The sequence below is a fragment of the Microtus oregoni genome, unplaced genomic scaffold (assembly GCF_018167655.1).
Source record: "Microtus oregoni isolate MIOR12 unplaced genomic scaffold, Mior012 000012F_ref0000307, whole genome shotgun sequence".
NCBI lineage: Eukaryota > Metazoa > Chordata > Mammalia > Rodentia > Cricetidae > Microtus > Microtus oregoni.
Window position 1 is genome coordinate 45719250 of NW_024543071.1, and position 15392 is coordinate 45734641.

General features: G+C 38.9%; 2 protein-coding genes across 2 annotated transcripts; both read right to left on the bottom strand.

The window, feature by feature from the left end:
- Positions 1-5674: 5674 nt before the first annotated feature.
- LOC121454427 (olfactory receptor 5B3-like) lies at positions 5675-6616 on the bottom strand. The gene has a single exon (XM_041661758.1). It carries the CDS (start codon positions 6611-6613, stop codon positions 5675-5677), a length of 939 nt encoding a protein of 312 aa, XP_041517692.1. The 5' UTR covers positions 6614-6616.
- Positions 6617-13324: 6708 nt separating this feature from the next.
- On the bottom strand, positions 13325-14263 carry LOC121454430 (olfactory receptor 5B3-like). Its single transcript, XM_041661762.1, has one exon. It carries the CDS (start codon positions 14261-14263, stop codon positions 13325-13327), a length of 939 nt encoding a protein of 312 aa, XP_041517696.1.
- Positions 14264-15392: the final 1129 nt, after the last annotated feature.

Sequence of the window (15392 nt, forward strand, 5' to 3'; positions counted from 1 at the left end):
CATGCTCTTGAATATAGAACATTCGAGAATACCAATTTAAAGAACAAAATGAAAGATAAATAAAATAGATCAAAGAGACAATTTTTGTTTTTAATTATTTTGTTTGAGGGAATGTATTATAAGCTCAAATGGTTCATGACATTGAAATTTTGTTGCTCCCATTTTGCCTTTCAGAGATAAATGACTCAGCATAAGGTCCCTTTCCTGATTTTCGCATTAATCTTTAACTTCAAAGCCTCCAGAAACATGGAACAAAAAAAATTCTGTTAATTATAAGTTACTATTTTTGGCATTCTGCTATAATGGTGCAGACTGAGACAAAGTGTATCTTCAATAATCTCCGCTATCAGAATTGAGTATCCATACACAAATAATATAAATGTCAAATATAAACTGTAACAATATGTCCCTCAAACCAATCTACATGCAAATATTTTTTAAAGCATTGTATTTTTATTTTGGCTCCTTTTCATTGAAAAAATTTCCAGATATTTTGATCATATTTTCCCCTACTTCTATTCTTTCCAGATTCTCCATAACTAACAAAATTTATGCTTTTCCTTTTTCTCAGAACAAACACACAAAACAACAGAATACAATAACAGAAATAAAAATACACAATCAAAAGAATAATAAGAAAAACATTCCCAAAACAAAGCAAAATTTGACAAAAAGTCTACAAAAAAAACCATTGAGTTTGTTTTGTGCTAGGCAACTACTAATTGGTATGGGGAATGCCCTAATATGGGGTTAATATATCCAGTGAGATTCTGTTGATGACAGCAGATGTTTCCTTTACCAGTGGCTGTCAATCGAAGATAGCTTATTTGTTAGGGATGGGAGCCCATGTTCATGTCCCCTCTCAGTGCTGGGACCTCATCTCACTTGAACATGTTCATTCCTTGTGCATGCCACCAGTCTCTGTTGGTTTATACATATTGATTCAGTCCTGTTTTGTCTGAAAGTCACCCATCACATCCAGCTCTTACAGTCTTTCTGGCCCCTCTACTACATATATCCCTATATATCCCTAAGCCTAAGGACAGGGTTTTGATGATGTCCTATTTAAGATTAAGCACTTCAAGTCTCTCATGCTCTGTGCACTGTCCCATTGTGCATCTCTGTAAATTCCCATTTACAACAAGAAGCTGTTCTGATGAGGACTGAGCAAGGTACTGATTTATGGGTACAGCAATAATATATCATTAGGAATCATTTTATTGCTATACTCCTTTAGCAGTAAAATAATGCTTTCCTCCTAGATCCATGACCTATCTAGTTTTAGCTTTTTGGCCACATTAGCAGGGACAGGCAAGGGTAACAAGCAGGCTTGTGTAATTAAAACAGATCAAGCTAATGTACTCACTTTGATTTAGATTGCAGCTGAGCTGCTGCTGAGCACTGTGAAAACAAGGCTTAGTGGAGGGTCAGTGCACATGGGAAGGAAAGTGACTGTCTTATGAAGGAATCAGACTCTGAATCTCTTTACAGAGAGACATGAATGTAGTCAAGGAAACTCCATCCAAGGAAGCAACAAGTTCAAGCATCCTGAGGTGGAGACATTCTTGTAGTTGAGAAGAACATTAAGGAGATCGGTGTGAGTGGAGTGAGGTGACAGATTATATAAGGGACAAGATGGTACAACTTTATTAAGGATAAATGAGCATCACTAACATTCAGAAGACCTTGCAGAGGGAAATCATGGGAAACGTGAATATGCCAGGGCACTTTCAAAGCAGTGAAAATGTGGATAATCATGGACAATGAATTAACAATGCCTTTGTTTTCAGTCCACTTTCATGATGCACTGCCTAATTTTTCCTTTTGATGTATACTATAACAAACAAATGTCTATAAGTTAGTTTCACAAAGAGAAAAGAATACATTCATTTAAGATACTTTTTTTTTAACCTTGAAAGTGGAACTACACTAGATTTTGCAGGTGGACTGGGGACCGGTAGAGATGGAAACAGGAGTGATCAGGTGGGTAGGGAGGGGTAGAAGGAGAGAGTACTGGAATAGGTGGCCATTTAAGGGGTAATGTGGAAACCTAATGCTGTGCAAACTTCATGGAACCTATGAGGGTGACCTTAACAAGATTTCCTCATAGAGGAGGGCTTGGAGCCTGAAGTGGCCATCTTTTATAACCAGACTAGGCTCCCAGTGGTTAGACGTAAATACTAGCTCAGTCACACATACCTCCTACCCACGACCTGTTCTACCTGCAAGATGTTCTGGCCCAATGGTGGCTCAGAGCTTGTGGGTTTTGTCAAGAAGCCTAAGCCTTAAGACAGAGTTCATGCCCAATACAGCCTGCAGTGCCTAGATCCAGTAGTGGGATGGTTCAGAGGTTATCTTAGGGTTTCTCTTGCTGTGATGAGACACTGTGGCTCTGCCAACTCTTATAAAGGTAACATTTATTTGGAGCTGACTTAAGATTCAGAGGTTTAGTCCATTACTGTCATGGTGGGAAGCATGGTGGCAAGCAGACAGACATGGTGCTGGAGAAGGAGTTGAGAGTTCTACATCTAAAGAAGCAGGCAGCAGGAAGTGAATGTCACAATAGACATGGCTTGAGCATTTAAGACCTGAAAGACTACCTTCTTGAGATGTACTTCCTCCAACAAAGTCACACCTACTCTAATAAGGACACATCTTCTAGTAATGCTACTCCCTATGAGCTTATAGGGCTCGTTTTCTTTCAAATCACCACAGAGGTGAAGAATCAAACACAAGTGACAAAAATAAAACAAAATAGCACAACAAAAATCAATGTAATGATTCCTAATGATATTCTGCTATACTCATAGCTTAGTGCCTACCCCATTGTCATAAGAGTGGCTTCCTCCACCAACTTAATGGGAGCAGATGCAAAGATTCATAGCTAAACACTAGGCAGAGCTCTTAGAACCCCATGTAAGAGGAAGAAGAAGAATTATAGGAGCCAGAAGGGTGGAGGACACCCAAAGAACACAACCTACAGAATCAGCTAAGCAAGGTTCATAGAGTTTCACAAAGACTGAAGTGGCAGTCACAGAGCCTGCGTTGGTCTGCTCTAGGCCTTCTCAACTCATACTGTGGTTGTTTGTGTAATCTGATTGCCTGGTCTGTTATTTGGGTACCCTGTCCCTTTAAGAGACAAACCCTGGCCACTGCCAACTTCCCTCTTCTGCCAAGGCAAGCTGCTCTTCTACCTTCTCTCTCTCTGTTTGTCTGCCCTTCTTCTGGACTGGCAGCTTCTGCCTCTCTCTCTTCTTCTCTCTTCTCCCCTTTCCCTCTCCCTTTTTCTTCCATAACACACTAAATAATATCTATACCCTAACTCTCTCTACATGGCCTTTATATTTGTCTGTCTCCTGCTGAGGCCTCAGGCTATCAGCCAGGGGACCCACCAAGGCCATGGGTGACCCACAGCTTCACCATTTGAAGATAGCCTTGGGTCACCAGCATTATGAATGATAACAGTTTGGCTTGGTGTCTTTGTGGGGACTCTTAACAGTGGAATTGGGGGTGTCTCTGATTTTCTTATACATAAGGCTGTGGGGTGGAGGGTTTACAGGAGGTGACAACTAGTATCCAGAAGGTCAGCCCACCAGATGAATGACTCTCTGATAGAGAGCCTTGCCTAAAAGAGCTGTGTAGTTACTGACTATAAATGACCAGTTGCTCTTGTCTGTAATTTCTCTCATGTGTCACTTCATTTCTTCTATAAGAACTGCATTTCTTTCCTAAGAAGAGCTATGGGTGTGTTTCCACTGCTTGTGTGTTTGTCTCATGCCTATAAACCATCTATTGGGCACACATATAGTTGTCAAGAGTCAGGAAGATGATTTATGTTTAATCTGTATATTTTTGGTGAATATAAATGATATTAAAATATTTTTCATTACTCAAACTTTCAGAGAAAAACAATAGCATTCTCATTCACAAAGACAGCTAATTTTAGACTTCAGAGCGCATTCAAACCAATCTGGTTGTCCCTGAGATGAATATTTGGATGCCACTGGAGACAAATACATGAGGTCAGTTGCCCAGGTCAGGTCAGAGCTTGAGGCAGCTTTAGTAGAAATAACTTTCTCAACAATTGACTTTTTGCCCTAGTCCCAGCCTCAGTTTATGTTATGGGCTCACGGTTCAACAAACTGTTTACTTTCTATCGGAGAACCCTAGCTTTGAGGCTTCACGCGTGGCCAAGCATTACTGAAAATGACCTCCCTGGCCTGAGAAAAACTACATGATTTATGTGTTATGAGAATGGCCTTAAAATGTAACATCTAACTGTCCAGAGTTTTGTGCGAGGAGCAGCAGTGGAGAAGGAGGCTGCTATAGAGAGCTATGTAGAGGAGTGAGAGAGATTTCCAGAGAATTGTTTTCAAGATGAAGAAAAGTGAAAGTCACCATCAAAAAGTATCTGTGTTTCCTTATTTTCCCCTCAGATAGAAAAAGTCTAGTATCTTGTTGTATTCACAGTTTTCTGCGTGCCCTGGTGCTAACGGGAGGCTGCTTCCCTCCTCAGTTAACAATGCTTTTGCCTGCTCACGAGACCCCTTTTCTCCTACTAGGCTGCCTTGTCCAGCCTTGATGGGAGGGTTTAAGTCTAGTCTTATTGCATCTTATTATATTGTGTATGGTTGATATCAGTGGGAGGACTGCTCTTTTCTGAAGGGAAAGTGAGGAGCAATGGATCTGGGGGAGAAGGGAGGTGGGGGATCTAGAAGGAAGGGAGTGTGGGAATATACTTTAGATTTCTATCGCTCAATGAAATACTCCCAAAATATTGACACATGTATTTAAACCAGTATCACTTGGAGGAATTAGAGTAGTTATTCAACTAAGAAAAAAACAATTGTAAGTGATATTTCAATACCTTAATGAACTATCTTATTTTTATTGAACACTAGCAGTGGACCTGAGATGTGTCAGAGGATAAAGAACTTGCCATGCAAACATGAGAACAAGAGTCAGAATTCACATAAATGCCAGGGAAGCATAGGAGCCCATTTGTAATGCCAACGCTGAGACCATAGGGGAACATCTGCAATGCAAGCACTCAGAAGATAGAGATTCCAGAGAAAGGTTACTAACTGGACTGGCTATTCTGCCAGGTCTGTGTTCATTTGCCTGCCACAATGTATTATGTGGAGAACCATTGAAAAAGAAACCCATCCTCTGGTTTCCACGTGTGTACTCTCATGCACAGTGTGCCTACAGATATGCAAACATGCATACATAAAACATACACACAAAATAGAGATGCAAAAAAAAAAAACCAAACAAACAAAGACACCCAAAAAGGAGTCTTCCACTTATGTCTGAATACTTTTCCGTTCTTGTAGTGTGTGCCCATGTGGGTCATAAGCAGACACTTCTTCTCATGGGCTTTTCTTCTCCTCTTGTTTTACAGGTATGTTAGCAGTGGCATATAGAAATAATAAATAAACACTATGATCTATGAGTGTTTAGAAAAATATAGCCTACATATATTAAAATTCCATTTAGCCATGCTAAAGCAGATATTGTATTTACATCATTGCTTCCCTTTTCTAAGTTACAAACATTTGAAAGGAGAAGGGCATTCTACTTAACATCAGGGTAGACTGGAAATGTCACTAGGTATCTGGAGAAGACCTGAGAGCCCCGAAGCTGCATTACAGCACACCATTAAATACTAAGCTCAAAAGCCTAGGGAATATTTTGTCTTCTCCACAACTTTCTTGAATGCACTTTTCACCTCTTTGTTCCTCAGGCTGTAGACTACAGGGTTTAGCATGGGGATGACCATGGTGTAGAACACAGACACAGTTTTGTCAGTGTCCATGGAGTGGCTGGAGCTGGGCTGTAAGTACATGAAAATCAGTGTCCCATAGAAAATGGAGACGGCAGTGAAGTGAGAAACACAGGTGGACATAGCTTTCTGGTATCCTGCAGCTGAGCGCATCTTGAAGATGGTGATGAAGATGAATATGTAGGATATCAAAATAACAACAAGTGCAGAACAGATAACAAAACTTGCCCCATAAAGAAGGACCATCTCGCTGACACGTCTATCAGAGCAGGAGAGAACCATGACTGCTGGAACATCACAGAAAAAGTGATGGACCACATTGGACCCACAGAAGGAGAGCCTGAATGTGTCCCCAGTGTGGATGGAGGAATTCAGAAAACCACCAGCATAGCAGGCTCCAGTCAGACATGCACACATAGTTGGAGTCATTGTGGTGGTGTAGTGCAGGGGTTTGCACACCGCGGCATAGCGATCAAAGGCCATTGCAGCCAAGAGAAAATTCTCTGCCGTAGCAAAGACTACAAATAAGAACATCTGAGCAGCACAAGCACTGTAGGAAATGACTTGGTTTCCTACAAGAAGTCCAGCAACAACAGTTGGAGTGACAGCTGAGGAGTAAAAGATGTCCACCAGAGACAAGTTACCAAGAAAAATATACATGGGAGTGTGGAGTCGAGAGTCCCAGAGAATCAGCACAATCATCCCTAAGTTTCCAACCATGTTAATGAAGTAGATGAGAGTGAACATGATAAAGAGAGGAGCCTGCAGTTCTGGTGCATTGGTTAGTCCTAGAAGGATGAACTCTGTAACCTCTGTCTTGTTCTCCATCAGCATTATTTGGGAATCAGGAGACGCCCTGTAGCAAAAAGAAGTAAGGAGACATTATTAAGGATAAAAGATATTACAAATAAACTGATGTATCTTCACACCAAAGTCATGGTTTATTTCATTATAACAAGAATATGTGTTTCAAACATTTTTGTAACGAGGGCCAATGAGATGAGTCACTGAGTTAAAGTGCTTGCCATGAAGTCTGATAGTCTAAATTCAATACTTAGACCTTAATAGTATGAAAATAATGAACCAAGCCTCAAAAGATGTCCACTGGCCCCCACATACTGACTGAAAAACACACACTCACACACCTCATACACAGACACACACACACACACACACTCCCAACAAAAATGGAAGATTCTCTATAATTAAAGCATAAGGTAAATGAGAAATTTCTGCCTAAAAGACTTAGATCAATTGAATGAAATATTTTTAGAGTCCATAACTTCAGTAGTAAGTCTTACATATTTGTGGGCTGATACTTTGGAAAGTCAATTATTACCCAACATGATATTTCTGAAGATTGAAGATCAGCAAGGTTACCATTTCCCATCCCTACACATTTACCGACTTCTGTGTGAAATGTGTCAAGGACGGCTCTCTGGAAACTTCTAGACATTTACTCCCATATCTCTGACCAAATTTGAACAGTGGCTACTTCTCTTATATTTCAGATCACCAAATGCCAAGTATTAAATACATTGACAAAGCTCATTTGCAAACCAAATGTTGGTCCCAGAGGAAAAAAAAATGGTTATCAAATTCAGTGGTGTAACCTAAGATTAAGTCAAGTTGCAGTTCATAGTTAGCCATTGTTTTTCCTGGATCACTTCAATCTTAAAGCTTTGTGCAGTAAACTAACTAACTGAGAGATATACACATTACAGTTCTAGTAAGATGATCAGAGCAGAAGGGGCTTCTATAAGCACACTGATAATTATAATAAAGGAGATAAAAGTACCAGGTAGCATCAGGTAGAAAACTTTGGTTTTGGCGAGAATTTGCAGCCAAAGAACCATTGGCTGACCCTGTCTCCTAAGCCAGAACTTCTGTATCTACAAAATGATGGTGATAATGTGTTCAGCGTTAAGGTATTGTTTTCTAAATTGAATGAGAAAATTTATGTTTTAAATGAACAAAACACTAATATCTAGCAGAGCTGCATGATTCCTAGCTGTGCAGTTGTCATTGTCATCATGGTCATCATCATCCACCATCATCATTGTCGTCACCGTCATCGTTATCGTCATCATCATCGTCATCATCGTCATCATCATCATCACTAGGTATTAGAATGGAACTCTGCTCTTCTTGAGAACTGAGAAAAGTTTCTGGAAACATATAGGCTATCAAGTGTGGATGAATGGAAATCTCATTCCCCAACTTCCTTTTTTACACACAATCCAGTGGGTCTTAAGTGAACCCCAATCACTCATGCTCTGCTTATTGGATTGATTGTTTTATGGAATCCATACCAGCCACTCTTTTGTTTAATATTTTTTACATATCTCTATTTCAGCTTTAGTAAATTTTCCTTCTTTTGCTTAGGATGCCATAACTTGATTAAAACACAAACTTCTCCAAAAGTTGACAGTTCATAGTTTGTGCATTATATTTAGAATCATGACTTATTATAGTTAAAAATTTATTTTTGAAGTTTTTGATGGAATCTTTTCTAATATAAGCATAATATATTTAAAATGTTTTGTTGGAATTTTTAAGCCCTAGACAAGCATCTATCCACTACCAACTACTACTTCTTCTTAGGTTTTTTCTAACTCTTCCAGAAGCTCACTTGATAAGACTAGCAAACAGGACTTTCTGTAAACCTTAACACACACAACCACATATACATGCTAGGTGTTACAAAATGCCACAAGAGCCTAATGAATAAGTATGTGTGTGATTTCTTGTGTGTATAATTGTGCTTGTATGAGAATAAAACATATTACCACTGTTGATTTACCATTCATTGTTTGTAAAATTTAGTGATATTCTAGTTTTTTACAACTAGTTTCAAGAGTGGTGATTCCATATATAAGTAGTGAAATCTTTACAAAAAGTTGTTTTACTCAAAGGTACAGTCTATGGATAAATGTCTTGGGTTAAATTTAAAATGAGATTATGGGATTTGGGTGAGATTCACTAAAATGAATATTAGCTCTTTTTCTCTTAAGTTAGAGTCCTTTCTCTGGTCTAAAAACACATCATTTTAATTCATGCTTTTTAAGTTCCAGTGAGAGATCAGAATATAGCAAATAAAATCATTACCTGACCAGCCAGCACCTCATCTCTACTGTTTCTCTAGGATTATTAGAAAGCAGGACACTGATATTTCATAAGCACCATTCAGCTCTCCAGTGACAAAATCCCAATGTTTGCAAGACAGATCTAACTCTGTGTCTTAGAAAAGGGTCCAGGCCCTTGAGCTCTGGGCTCAAATGACTCACAGTGGTCCTGCTAATACTACTTTTGTGTGAGCTGGACTTTTCACTAAAAGTGGGTGGTGATATTGAAACTTACCTTGCTCCTTAAACAGTCAGTTCTGAGCAGTGTGTTTGCAATGAGAAGTCCTTCCATGGAGTTATGCATGGTATCATCAAAGGGGCTCTCTGGCAGGGAACAATCAAAAGGTGCTGAACTTTCTAAAGCAACAAAAAACAGAAAAACACTCAAACTCCCCAGCCATAGCATGTATTCCCTGTGTCCTGAGAGAGCTCTCTTACTTTCTCCTTACTTGTAAAAGAAAGAGTCTATCATTTCTTCTCCCATATAATCCATAGACTTGTGTCTGTGGAGTACAAGCAGAGGAAGGAGCACAGAAGAGCTTGCTAACTGCTTATTTCTCCCAGGTTCTTCAGAACAGGTTTTATCTTGGATGTTTTTTCAACCACATTTGAAGATTCCAAGGAAATCTTCAGTTCAAAAGAAAAGCAGTGTGTGGAAGGAAATGTCAACATTCAGATGACTGAACGATAACCAAAGTGGTCAGCTTGCCATCTGGCTCCTATAACGTAGATCACCAGGATTAACTTCAAAGGGCAGTGCTCATGAGCGAGCCAGGCATTATGGAGACACTGAGCTCTCTGGAGATGCTCCCCTTGCGGGTACCTGTAGGTCCTTATTTCACCTTTATAAGGAAAAAGCAATTAAACTATTGCTGAATCTAAAACACATGGTTTAAATGTACCATACATTTTTATCACCCATTATTTCCTTTATTCTCAAGTAATGTATAACTTATAGACACCAATAAATAAATGATTTAGTATATATCCTTCACAATTTGGTCAAAGGTATATACATGTTACTACTCTCATGATCATCCTTCATTAATTTTTTTAAAAGCTCTTGCAGACTCTGCTATTCTTTCATATAGTAGACCTTCAAAACACCAAACCCTTTGTGTCCATATAATTTACCTTTGTGACACCGGCTTTAACCAGACCCTTGGGAATTGTAATCACTGCTTCTGATCCCTTTTACTTAGATTTTTACACTTGAGGTCCACTTGCAGTTTAGCCTTATTGGTCATAGAACTTTTTCTAATGTACATTTATATTGTATTAAAAGCTGTTGGTACATTGTTTACCCTTCAATTAAGCAACACACACTGTTCTGATTATGATTGGTTTGTTTCCTTATGATTTGTGACAGGGACTCCCTATAGCCCAGACCACCCTTAGCCTTCTCAGTGCTGGAAATAAAGACAGGTACCACCTTGCTCAGCTATTTCCACTGGTTGTCGACTGCAAACAAAGATAGTCTGACTGTATTTTCCTAAAGTTTTTTTTTATGACCAGAGGCAATAGGAAATACTTTGTAGCCTATTCTGTGAAGTCAACATTTCTTGAAACCAATGCTGGACAAAACATCAAAGAAAGAAAATTATAGACAATATCTCTCTTGAATGCACACACATACACACACACACACACACACACGCTCGCACACACACACACAGACACACGTTTAAGCATGTTACAAACTATTATTATTACTATGTCATTCCAGGAATGAAAAGGTACTTCCCTACATGAAAGTCAACCACATACTAAAACAAATTATTATAATAAAGAGAAAATAAAAGCAAATGTTTTGCTAAACTGACTAAGCACTTGTCAAAGTTTTCTTTCATGATAAATATAGCTAGGGCTAAACATGAAATTCATAACATATGTGACACTCAAGAGGGAAAGTACAGAAACCGCTCATGTAATATCAAGCTCAAAGAAGATATTTCATTTTCACTAGCTTTGCAGAAGTGTATCAGAAGGTCTGGCCAGAACAACAGTCAGGAAAACTATATGATACTGACAAAATGAAATTGTCATTTCAAGATTCGAGAATATCCCCCCCATCTTAGCATGCTAGCAGGAAATAATACAAAAAGGGAATTGTTCCACTGACAGCAAAAATCCTCTAGTTCCTATCCAATGTGGCATTTTATTCCATAATTTCTTTCTCATTAATATGCCAATAAACAATTATGGAATTTCTTTATTTGTTTAGTGAAGATGAAGGAATAAATCCATAAACAGGCAATCGCAACTCTCATGTTTCTAAGCAACCAGAAGAGGACGTTACAAATGGGAACAGATGAATTCAGTGCGCTGCTGGATTAGAGCCAGATATTAACATGTTTGTTTTTAGCTTAACATCATCAGGATTGTGAGATACAAAAATAAGTATAGCTTTGTGTGTACACATATAAATATTCACACTAAACTAGAGACCTTTGCATGTATTCAGTTCATAAACTTTTTCCCTATAAAGACCATGTGACTGCAGCACAACAATGCTGAATGGGCAATTACTGTTTTTTGTTTGTTTGTTTTTTGTTTTGTCTGCAAGGGGCAGACAGAAATCATCTATGATTCCCCTTTTAATAGTCAAAAAAAGAGAGATGATTCACTTGAAATGGGAGTTTTAGAAAATAATTCAAGTAGCCCACAAATGGAGCCTGCAGTGTAGTGTGAGAATAAAGATGATGAAAATGTTCGAAACACTCTGAAAATAGTCTGTGCCCCTACATGTCTAAATATAATAAGATCTGTTTATTAGGCTTTATACTGTGGTTATCACGCTTCATCAGTGGTTTGAACATTTCATGATACAGCTGGACTCAACTGCTTTAATTTATTAATTCATCTAGCAAATATGTATGCAGTATCTATAATAGGTCAAAATTCCATTCAAGTGCCATGAAATAGTGTGTCATTCAAACAGATCAAGCTAATCCTCTTGTTTAGATTTAGATTGCAGCTGAGGTGCCGATGAGCACTGAGAAACAAGGCAGAGTGGAGGGACAGTGTACATGGGAAGGAAAGTGACTGTCTTATGAAGGAGTCAGACTCTGAATCTCTTTACAAAGAGACATGAATGTAGTCAAGGAAACTCCATCCAAGAAGCAACAAATTCAAGCATCCTGAGGTGGAGACATTCTTGTAGTTGAGAAGAACATTAAGGAGATCGGTGTGAGTGGAGTGAGGGGACAGATTGTATGAGTGACAACAGATGGTACAACTTTATTAGGAAGACCTTGCAGAGGGAAATCATGGGAAACGTGAATGTACCAGGGCACTTTTAAAGCAGTGAAAATGTGGATAATCATGGACAATAAATTAACAATGCCTTTGTTTTCAGTCCACTTTCATTATATTCTACATATTTTCCCTTTGAAATATATAATGCAAAATTAAGCTTCTGTAAAATGTCCTAGACACACAGGAATATTAGTTCATTTAAGATACTTTATCTCTTAATAAAATATACAAAGAATAGGGGTATTTTTCTACATCACTAGTAGCACTTAGAGTCATACCTCAATTAAACAGAAACAACCACAAAACGGTATTCTCTTCTCACAATAACTTATTTGTTTGTTGGAAGCAAACAGTAAAACAGGGAAGTGACTAATAAAAATAATGTCATGCTAACAAGAAGACCAGAGTTTAGATTCTCCGAACCCACATAAATGCTAAGAGGGAGTGAGGGCCATCTATAATTGCAGTACTTGTAAGGTGGAAACAGGGAATTACCAGAGGAAACTAGCTATCTAGACTAGTTGATGGAAGAGATCTTGGTTTAATTGAAAGATTCTCAATCAATAAAGTAGAGAGCTAGCCACTAATGAAGACTCCCAGTGTCAACTGTAAGTCTCTCTCTCTCTCTCTACACACACACACACACACACACACACACACGCACACACACACACATGCACACACAAAATTGAACACACATGTGCTCATACACATATGAACATTAAATGCATATGCACGCAGAGCGTGGATGAACACACATGTGAAAAAGGACACTTGCAGGATGTCATTCTACTATAGTTATGTTTCTACACCTATATGTGTGTGCCCAAGTGGGCTATGTGGGTAACAAGCAGACACTTCTCATGGGCTTTTCTTCTCCTCTTGTTTTACAGGTATGTTAGCAGTGGCATATAGAAATAATAAATAAACACTATGATCTATGAGTGTTTAGAAAAATATAGCCCACATATATTAAAATTCCCTTGAGCCATGCTAAAGCAGATATTGTATTTACATCATTGCTTCCCTTTTCTAAGTTACAAACATTTGAAAGGAGAAGGGCATTCTACTTAACATCAGGGTAGACTGGAAATGTCACTAGGTATCTGGAGAAGACCTGAGAGCCCCGAAGCTGCATTACAGCACACCATTAAACTCAAAAGCCTAGGGAATATTTTGTCTTCTCCACAACTTTCTTGAATGCACTTTTCACCTCTTTGTTCCTCAGGCTGTAGACTACAGGGTTTAGCATGGGGATGACCATGGTGTAGAACACAGACACAGTTTTGTCAGTGTCCATGGAGTGGCTGGAGCTGGGCTGTAAGTACATGAAAATCAGTGTCCCATAGAAAATGGAGACGGCAGTGAAGTGAGAAACACAGGTGGACATAGCTTTCTGGTATCCTGCAGCTGAGCGCATCTTGAAGATGGTGATGAAGATGAATGTGTAGGATACTAAGATCAGGAGGAGTGCAGAACAGATAACAAAGCTTGCCCCATAAACAAGCACCATCTCGCTGACACGTCTATCAGAGCAGGAGAGAACCATGACTGTTGGAATGTCACAGAAAAAGTGATGGACCACATTGGACCCACAGAAGGAGAGCCTGAATGTGTCCCCAGTGTGGATGGAGGAATTCAGAAAACCACCAGCATAGCAGGCCATGGTCAGACATATACATACAGTTGGAGTCATTGTGGTGGTGTAGTGCAGGGGTTTGCACACCGCGGCATAGCGATCAAAGGCCATTGCAGCCAAAAGGAAATCTTCTGTGGTGACAAAGGCTGCAAATATGAACATCTGAGCAACACACGCATTATAAGAAACAATTTTCTTTCCTATAAGAAGTCCAGCAACAACAGTTGGAGTGACAGCTGAGGAGTAAAAGATGTCCACCAGGGACAGGTTGGCAAGGAAACAGTACATGGGAGTGTGGAGTCGAGAGTCCCAGAGAATCAGCACAATCATCCCTAAGTTTCCAACCACATTGATAAAATAGATAAGGCAGATTATGATAAACAATGGGATCTGCAGTTCTGGGGCATTGGTTAGTCCTAGAAGAATGAACTCTGTTGCCTCTGTCCTGTTCTTCATCAGTCTTCTTTGGGAATCAGGAGATGCCCTGTAGTAAAGATAACACAGAGAGATTGCCAAATATTAAAATGTCTTTGTACCACTGCCAGGAATTATTTCATTATTTAAAAACACATAGATTCCAAAGATTCTTAATGTCTAGGGCCAGTAAGATAGTGCACTAGGTAAACATGCATCTCTTAAGACAGACAACTTGAGTACAGTCCTCAGATTCCCCAGTGAAAAGGAGGGGATAGTAACACGGGAAAATTATCCTCTGTCAATCGTGTAAGCGCCACAGCATGCATGCATGCACCTACACACATATGTCATAAACATGGTAACAATAGAAATCACAATATTAGAAATGGTCTCACTATGGACTTGAGGGTTGCCTGGAACTCATGAAGATCGAGCTGACCTCAGACTCCTAGAAATCATTATCCTTCTGCCTCCTATGTTCTGTGATTAAAGGTGTACTTCATCATATCCATCAACAATTGAATACTTTATATCAGCATCTAGAAGAATTTAAACAGTGTAATGAAGCATTGTCAAAGTTCACCACCCCGATATTTAAGTCTTACATATTTGTGAACTAATATTTTGAAATTTAATAGTACTCAATACTTATTTTTATATATGTATTTGTATGTCTCTGTGTGGGGTATTTGCATGTGTGTGCAAGTGCTCATGGAATTCATACTCTTCAGTTCCTCTGGAGCTGGAGTTCTAGGTGGTTATGAACCACTTGATGTGGGTGCTGGTGACAGAACTCAAGTCCTCTGCAGGGGTTCATTTTTCCAGCACCATCTTGAAAATTTAATGGATTGTCCAATGTGATGTTTGTGAAAGTAATATATCAATTATATGATCTTTTCCAATCCTCAAGCTTCGGCATACTCAATTTGTGAATGTGCCATGAACTACCCTGTGGATATGTTTGCGTATCTCTTATATATGTATTTCATCTTGAGTACATTCTTTCTATTGCTTAGGGTTGCCATGACTTGATTGAAGCACATACATCATCAAAAGTTGAAAGTTCATAGATCGTGAGCTATATTTAAGTTCATGAATTGTGAAAGAGAAAAATCCATGTTTGAAGCTTGTGTTAGAATCTTCTCTGATGTAAATACAATACTCTAAA